Consider the following 8,546-nt stretch of genomic DNA (forward strand, 5'->3'; position numbering starts at 1 on the left):
ATGTGCGAACGCGCTGTCGATCGGCCAACGTTAATTAGAACTATTCCATGTCAATGGTTCAATTGGAAAATACCTACTTCGTCGGTATTTACATCACTGAAATCGCGATGATTGTATTTTCCGGGAAAATTTAATGAGGCGGCTCGATCTAGAGAAGATGCGTTGCCGTGGTTACGGTCAAGGATGCGCCTCAAACAAAAAAAAGGCCGTTGTGTGCAGACAATGTTCGAAACTCAATCATTAAAAACGGAGAGCAAACACTTTATTGTCAAGTCCAATACATGCGTGCGGTACACATTGGAAGTGGTGTATATCTGCAGGTATTTTCCCTTAATCTAAATGATTATGGACACAAGAAATGGGTCCAATAATTGCCACTTGGTGACTAAATACTTAAAATTAAGCGCTTAAAAAGCATATCACAATGAGTATTACCAACAATTTTCAGTATAATAGCAACAATAGGATAACACCGTAATGAATCAAAATGTTATATTCTGCATGGCAGTTGCAGTAGATAACATTTTTCAATCGAATGCTTTCATTCCAAAAAGGCCTTAACCTTTCGTAGAGTGATCGGGCAATTCTTTTAGCATTACTTTGTAGTAGTCATGCGGAGACTCAACGTCGTACAAAAGATTCCCTTTTTCATCCTTATAATCCTTGTAGCGAACAGATTTAGCCACAGTTAATCCCAAGCGTTCACAAACCCTTTGTGTAAATAGACTTGTTGCGTCTGTCTTGATAATCTGCAACATTAATAATAGACTACGTAGATTATCTTCAAAAAGATTTATGCCGAAACGTTTAATCAATTGCCAGCATTTTTTTAAGTAGGGCGTTATATGATTATATAGCACTTATTTCTCGCAATTGTCATCCATAACTTTCATTCAACAATTTAGCCAATTTGTTTGACGCAATATTTGAATGATAAAATAGTCGCTCAATTAACTATATAATACCTTAAATCCATACTCTTCCGCTATTATTTCGCTTCGCATAAATAGCTCTTTGGCAATTCCTCGTCCACGGCATCTCGAATCGACCGAGAGAATCCTCAGCTCAAATATCTTATCCACATTGTACTTTTCAAATAAGTTCAATTCGTGGTTAACGTTAAATAATAGTCCAAAAATAAGGCGAAATTCTCTACTGTCGGATTCCTCTACCTCCTTCAGACCCTCCTCGTTATCTCCCTGCCGGGCAATTCCATTTAAAGCGACGCCGACTATCTGGAAAATAATAAAGCTTTATTAAACGAAAAGGGGAAGAAAGAATGCCAGTTTCGTGACATTCCAGCAAAGGTTATTGGAAACACGCGCCGCGGGCGGTTTGATTGTTTCAGCGTATCCTCGGTTGGCGTACCTCCCCTGTATTCGAATCGACAGCCATAACCGATAAACCATCCTTTAGGGTTAATAGATTGTGATGTTCGAACGCCTTGCACTCCTCGTCATGCTTGCATAAACCCACCGCCACGTTTAGGGGTTCGTCTGGAAAGTTGTGGCGTAAATGCTGTATGACCTCCTCGTATTTCGTAGGTGGCACTGGTCCGTATTCAAACTCCATTCTTCTGGAAATAAATTGGTTTGTTAGTCTATCTAAAAAATTTACTGAAGGCTAAAGCGGAGTAAGGATAAATTTCTGCGCACAGATGCGGAAATAATCTTGAAGCGGTGGAAACATTATTTAATGCTCTTAAGGAAAACATTTTGATTTATTGTCAAGTCGGAAAGATATTGCGAGAATTTCAAAATGAAAATCTTTGGATAGGGAACACGATATTAAACGTTCATGCGGCATATTTTAAAAAAGCGAAATTGTGCTTATACATATATTCACTATGTTCGTATATCCTCAACCTTCTATCAACAAGAAGAGTGTAATTGAGGGGGCGGATGTGTGGTAAAATGCAAATTTCTATACCTCTACAATCAGTTTCACTTCCACTTGAGCTGAGATCGTGTCGTTTTGGTTGCATCCGTCCAAAATGATAGAAGTATAAATTGTGCACAGGTCTTGTGCAGATAAAGCGCATTGTTTAAACCGAAATAGTGTTTGTTTTGACATCACCAATGGATATATTTCGTGCAGACGTTTCAATCGCCCTGTGTGAGTACCGTCTTCCGACAATCCGTTCTTGAGGTATAAGGGAATATACCCGATCACGATAAGAGGTTGAGGAGGAGGGCTATGGTTGGTAAAAATTAATTCCTTTCGTTGAGACCTCTCATTAGAGTACCATGAAGGATAAAACTAGTTCCACTCCACCCCCTATCTATAGTCTACTCCGTAGTTTGATAAGAGGACAGAAAGAAGGGCAGTAGTAGAAAACGGTTCCTTCCGTTGAGACCTTTAATTAGAACACAATGAGATCAAATTAATTTGTAACCCCCCCCCCCTGTCCCCCCTCAGGCCCCGTCACTCACTGATCTCTAAAAAGAGTCGCACGGGAAAGTTATAGTTTGTACAAACCAATTTATTTCGTTGAGACCTTTCATTAGAATACCATAAAGGGTAGGGGATGTCCCCCCCCCCCCCTTTTCTAAAAGTTTAACGTGGCACCATTAAAGGCATGCGTATGCAAAATCTGAGACCAATTGGTTGTCGTATGTAAAAGCTATGCACGTTTTACTTTCAAAAACAGCATCTCAGGAAATAATTCGTGGGGGGGCCTCTCTTTTAGACAGCGAAATTTAATGGCCGTCTGGCACACTTTCAAAGTATAGGCTACCTACTGCAAAAAATTCGAGGACTCTAGGACCATTCCCCTAGAGGTAGTTCAAAACGGACAGAAGTGGGTTCGGACGGACGGACGGACAAAACGCAAACAATAGCACATTTTTTTTAATTGTTAACAAATGCGCTAAAAAATTAACGCACTAATTACGTAATCAGAACGTGTATTGGTTTGGTGTATTGGTATTCTGTTAATAACAAAATTCGAAAATAAAAATTATCTTTTCTTATAGTTTATTGTTGTTATATTGCAAAGTTTGGCCGCCGCAAACAATAATTTGCCGCGCTTGTACAGTTTTTTAAACTTTAAACTTTTTATCGTTCGATATGCGCTGTATCTTTTTGTACGGAAGTAAAATCATCTCATCCTCGCACGCATTTGAATGGAAATATCGCACTAATATCGTTGATGTGTCTTTGGAATTGGCTAGTGAATAAATGAGATTTTTAATTATATATTTATTAGTTCGTCGCTTTTATAAAACAGTATAAGCAAAGAGGGTCTCACGATACACTTAGGTATATTGTGGGCAGTGTAATTCGAGCAGTTAGTAAGGCCGCAATCTCCGGATGGTGGAAGTCGCGGGTTCGAACCCAAGTGCCCGCGTGTTTTTTTTTCTATAATACATCGCTGATTCGCGGCTAAAAGAAGGGAGAGAAGGAGTGTGAAGGAGAAAGAAGTAGTCATTTCTGTTGGCACTCACCAAGTGTCACTTTTTTATGTAAGAAGCCTTTTTCAAAAACTTCCGATTGATGCAACTCCTGATTTTTTATTAGCCGTAATCCATCCACTCCCATCTTATAAGCCCCCCATGCACACGTAAAGTCATTTGAAATGAAATCCAAACTCATTGGGCCACGTTTATTAACAAAAGTGGCCAAGAGAAATCGGTGGAAATTATGCCAGGATACCGCAAATACAAATAACGTCGCAAATTTACCGAGAAATGTACCGTGCTCCCATGGTTTTGAAAATGCATGGTTCGTCTGGTTCCAAGCTTCAAGGAGAGCGGGTAATACATTCCTCAGTTTTTTTGCGTGGCGTTGTGTTTCTATTGTTTCAAAGTCAACTTGGATGGATATAAATATTGAATCTTAAATGAGTGCATGTGCGCCTTATCGTCATATCTCTGGTGAGGAAACATACCTATATCAAAATTGGGTTTTTACTGGATATATTCACTTTTTCATCTGATTTGATAATATCATTTAATAATCATATCACTCTATTTGAAATTTTCAAGAAAACCTGCAAAGTTTATGAGAATGACAAACCGCGCCCTCTACGAATCATCACATTTACTAAAAAGACCTGAATCATATAAAATTACACGAAGAGAGCTCTTTCCTATAAAATCAATTAAGTATGTGAGAAGTTCCATTCAACTACTTAAATAGATGTGCCCCCCCCCCCCCACTCCTCGTATCGTATGAGCTACAACAATATTTGCTGCATGCATGTTTTTTTATGCACTTTTGTTAGGTATGTTTAACCATGAATATTACGTTCTCTAGCGGCAAACCTACAAAATTGAAAATAATTTCCAGCGATTTCTCTTGGCTGCTTTTGTTAACAAATTTTTTCCCCAAGCTGTGCAATTAACGGTTCCATAGATATGGCCTATGGCCTTTATTAGTAGGACACCATGTACCTCCGTTGCAATTAAAATTTAAACCAAACAAAGCGATTATTTAAACAAAATCAACATTGACTTCAAATTCGAATAATATGATCGAAATAATTGTGTTAATCGTAAATTAGCAACCACATTTAATGTCAAAAATAAATGAAATTAGAAACATAGAGGGTGACCCAACATTACTGTAGGTGCTGAAACCAGATAAAACGTCCGCATAACGTAGTTTACGCAATAGGTATACCCAGACAGACCTGTATTTAACTTTAATTCGTTCTGTGATTTACGTTACTTAGCAGCCGTAAGTCTATTAATAGTCGTTTTGTTTGGGAAATGTGTGCTCTTCTTTTCATCAATGTAGCCTCAATACCTTCTCCATCTCTAATACTGCATTTCTCTGGGTCTCCTGAAGGCGAATACTGCTGAAGATTTCTGTATTTTTGTACGATTACCTTTTCTTGTCCAATTGATAGGGATATTAACCGTCGTATGCTTTTAACCAAGTTTACGATCTGGCGATGTATCTATTAATAGCCCTTCACTCCAAAGACAAACCGAAACTGATTGAGGTAGTTTGGTCGGATTTTCGTTAAAATTCAGTAAATTAATCAACCCTTTCAGTAAAACCAGCGTGCGGTAGATTTCGTATCTAAAACTATCAAAAAAGTATAAAGGTATGAGGCGAATAAAGCCAAAGTATCGAGTGACGGTTTCAATCTCTTACAAAATTTCCTTTTGAGAGCGGAAGTTTTAAGAAACAATGGGTTCGCGATATTTTGTCTCCCGCAAAACTTCGATGTTCGCAGTTGATCCGCTTCACTTCTGCACTAATAATTTCGAATTCGCACTTAAGATTATGGACTGACGAACCAGTGGCGTAGCATGCCCAAATGGCACCTAGGGCAAGGATTAAAATTGCACCCCCTTCGTAAATTACCTTAATATAAAACAAGATCAGAAAAATAGCATACGATTTTCAGTAGGGGAATTTGTTGTGCAGTGTCGTATTCGAACGAACAAGTGCATCCTTCATCGTCACCCCTTGCGCTCATCACTGAATCCATGGGATTGTTTGATATGAGGTTGTTTATTGTGGTTTATTTTGATTTTTAAATTTAATAACTGAGAATTTTAGTAACCCCTTTTGAAAGGCACCCAAAGGGACGTGCCCTGCTTGCCCCACCCTAGCTACGCTTTTGTCGGACCTAACGAATTTGGCACCTAACTTCAGTTATTACCGGTTTATTTGACTTGAGCTCTCACAAGGTTTCGCGCGAAAAAAATAGTGTGGGGTTTCCGTAGAGAGCTTTATACGCAAAACGATTATTTAGGACTAGATTTAGGACCACGCTCTGGATCTAAAACAGAATACCCCTATCACTATCTCTCCTGGTCGCGCCCCTTTTTTTTTAGGTTTTCTAACACGCCTACAAAATGGTGCGAATTTAAGCAGTAATCTTTAATCATTAACTCACTTTCCTTGACATTTGTAGAGTGTGTCATCTCCCTTAACCCACCAGATTTCAACGCCATTGCGGGTAATTCTGATTCATATCATCATATAAAATAAATTTTGACAGGTCCTTAATCGATCACGAGTCACGACGCATCCGGTAGCCAATATACATACACAAAAGATATATTCATTGGTAACTAACAATTTGAAAGTAACACAATTTTACATCAAGATAGTGACATAATCTTACTATTGTGTATTTTGTTATAATACACGGTACAGGGCGGCCCATATCCAGTATAGGATTTAATGGATAACTTTGTTATTCATGAAGATAAAAATTAAATTAAATGACCCAAGTTTCGTAGTTGCGTGTGCGAATTAAAATTACGTTTAGAATATTATTTAATAATTCGTGCACGATTTAAGTTATTTAAAAAAAATACGTATATTGTGAGTTGCCTACAGTGATATGATATAATAGGAGGGGAGCTGAGCCACCATTGTTTAATTGAATAATGGAGCTATAGTAGCGACATCTAATACATAAATCCACAAGGGTAATTTTACAGTTTTGAAAGGTACCTACATATGCTTATACTGATGCTCAATAGAAGGAGCTACCTACACTAAGTCCACCCGCCATGTTGTGGCAAATTCAAACATAGAAGTTATCATGATATATAGATTAAACATATGAATTAAAAGAAATTACCACTGGAATACTTTAATAATTGAAGATATTGGTACATTGTAGATATATTGAAGTTTTCCCCATAATGGCTACCGCGTTCTTCAGCAACAGGTTCATAGCTCTCCGCTTATCCGTTACGTTGATCCGTCAAGGAGCCCAGTAATCCGTCCACCTCATACGAAGCATAACCACAACCTAAATTTTATTTTGTACTGTACCCACCGTGATCTTCAGTAGATACGTAGAAATGTATGAAAGTAAGAACACTTTGCTATCTGATTAGTGATTATTATTAATTCATAATGGTGCCTATTCTCCAAATGTGTCAACAATGTAACAAACATAACCTCACACTTGTTACGGACCAACGGAAACGTACATGTTCAACTTCAACCAAACTTTTCCGTCGTAAACGCACAAGGTGGATTTAAAAATGTACCTACTGTCTTTTGATTGGCTATAAATGGACAAACGGAAAAATGAACGGAGAGCTATGAACCCACCTTAAATACCAAAATAAGTTAGCAATCTGACCTTTGTTCCCGGTACTGCGTTAATAAGATAATGCGTGGAAATAGAAATGGGAAAAAATTTGTTTGTGCTCATCAGGCCTTAAACCCTCAGACAGACAGGCGAGCAGAATTCCCTTAGGAATAAGCGTGTCTTTCTAGAAAAATAATCTACAATCTAACAATCGTCAAACATCAACCAATCATGTAATTATCTATAGCAGATGATCCAATACCATAGAGGAAATACAATTTGTATTTACTCTATGCCCCTCTATACCAATACCAAATAAAAAGCTTTACCTACAGTGTTCCAATGAGATAAAAAAGTTAAAAGTTCGTTCGTGGGTGAAAGGGCATTTTAGTTAATCTAAATTTGACTGTATACGGTATCGGTTCTTGTCAGGGTTCTTGTAGTCTTATTTTCTATTGGTAGTGCAATTTCTACCGACGTAAAACTTCCCGCAATTGACACATACTTATTTTGTGCATACGGAAAAGTACATCTTTAAATCCCTATCCAGCTCTGGCACGTACAATTAGAATCGATGTTTGCGCGAATTAGAACAAAAAATTGTTCTTTTGCATTGAAACGTAATTCGAGGAGAGTTATCCAATTTCCAACTACAAAAGAAAGTACATTACTTTGTAATTGAAGCATAATTCAGCATTGCAATAGCGTTTATTTTAAACCGACACTATTACATTATATACCAACACCTAGTTACCTTTTTAGGAAAAAACCCTATCATTTTTGAAAGCAGAATTGAAGAGCCACTTGAATTAAAAAAAATTAATTGTGCGTAAACTAAAAAATGCAAGGGGAAAAATACAAAGGAGGGTAATTTGATGTTAAAATTCTGCTTTTGTATTCGCTCAGAGAAATATTATATTTTCTCGGTTCAAGTTCTATCAAAAGAATAAAGTTTTCCTAAGTTTGATTCCCGCAAACTTTTATCGGGAGCGCACATCTACCCATTTCGCATACATAAAGCCGCATTTTCATTTGTGCTGAAAAGCGTTAACTAAGTAAGCCGTAATCTGTTTTATCTCCTACCTGTTTGTAGACGACGTGTTAACAACGAAACCACAAGTGTGCGATTGCTGAACTATCTACAGCTGGAGGATGTAGGGAGAGCCTTCGGGACCTTTCCCTTGCACTGTTTTACCCAATACTAAGCGTGATCTCGATTACTTGGTTGCATTACTTCCAGCAACGCCTGGGAATAGCTATCCAGCTCCTGACTCATTTTAATTAAGCTACGAAATTTACTACTTAATCAATTTATTAAAAAGTGGAGCAAATTATTTATCGCACCAACGTCAATTAAAATATTCACACTTTCCGTTTAAAAACCGTTCGGTAAATTTAATTAATACTTAGGTACTAATTGGGCCCCGCCGCTTCTTAAGTAAATAATAGAGTTTACATATTGCACAAATCGGGCTTTATTAAACCATAATTAACACTTGCATTTAATTGAGTGTTAGAAGAAAATTCGACCAAA

At 37.6% G+C, this 8,546-nt stretch overlaps 1 protein-coding gene across 2 annotated transcripts; it reads right to left on the reverse strand.

The window, feature by feature from the left end:
• Nucleotides 1–240: 240 nt before the first annotated feature.
• LOC116168864 (dopamine N-acetyltransferase-like) lies at nucleotides 241–8,222 on the reverse strand. Of its 2 annotated transcripts, none has more exons than XM_031484860.1 (4): nucleotides 8,096–8,222; nucleotides 1,369–1,576; nucleotides 966–1,235; nucleotides 241–749 (listed from the first exon to the last, which is right to left on the reverse strand). In XM_031484860.1, exons 2-4 carry the CDS (start codon nucleotides 1,570–1,572, stop codon nucleotides 558–560), a joined length of 666 nt encoding a protein of 221 aa, XP_031340720.1. In that variant the 5' UTR covers nucleotides 1,573–1,576; nucleotides 8,096–8,222; the 3' UTR covers nucleotides 241–557. The 2 variants fall into 2 exon arrangements, with proteins under 2 accessions (XP_031340720.1, XP_031340721.1); XM_031484861.1 differs by having other exon boundaries at nucleotides 1,369–1,573; nucleotides 8,096–8,206.
• Nucleotides 8,223–8,546: the final 324 nt, after the last annotated feature.

Source organism: Photinus pyralis, unplaced genomic scaffold (genome assembly GCF_008802855.1).
Source record: "Photinus pyralis isolate 1611_PpyrPB1 unplaced genomic scaffold, Ppyr1.3 Ppyr1.4_LG4, whole genome shotgun sequence".
NCBI classification, from domain to species: Eukaryota; Metazoa; Arthropoda; class Insecta; order Coleoptera; family Lampyridae; genus Photinus; species Photinus pyralis.

What these genes read in the sequence shown, in the direction of transcription:
- LOC116168864 (XM_031484860.1), bottom strand. Translation starts at nt 1,572, where the DNA reads ATGGAGTTTGAATACGGACCAGTGCCACCTACGAAATACGAGGAGGTC. An exon ending in TCGATTCGAATACAGGGGAG is followed by an intron (nt 1,236 to 1,368) that starts GTACGCCAACCG and finishes ATTATTTTCCAG; the next exon opens with ATAGTCGGCGTCGCTTTAAA. An exon ending in CGGAAGAGTATGGATTTAAG is followed by an intron (nt 750 to 965) that starts GTATTATATAGT and finishes TTAATGTTGCAG; the next exon opens with ATTATCAAGACAGACGCAAC.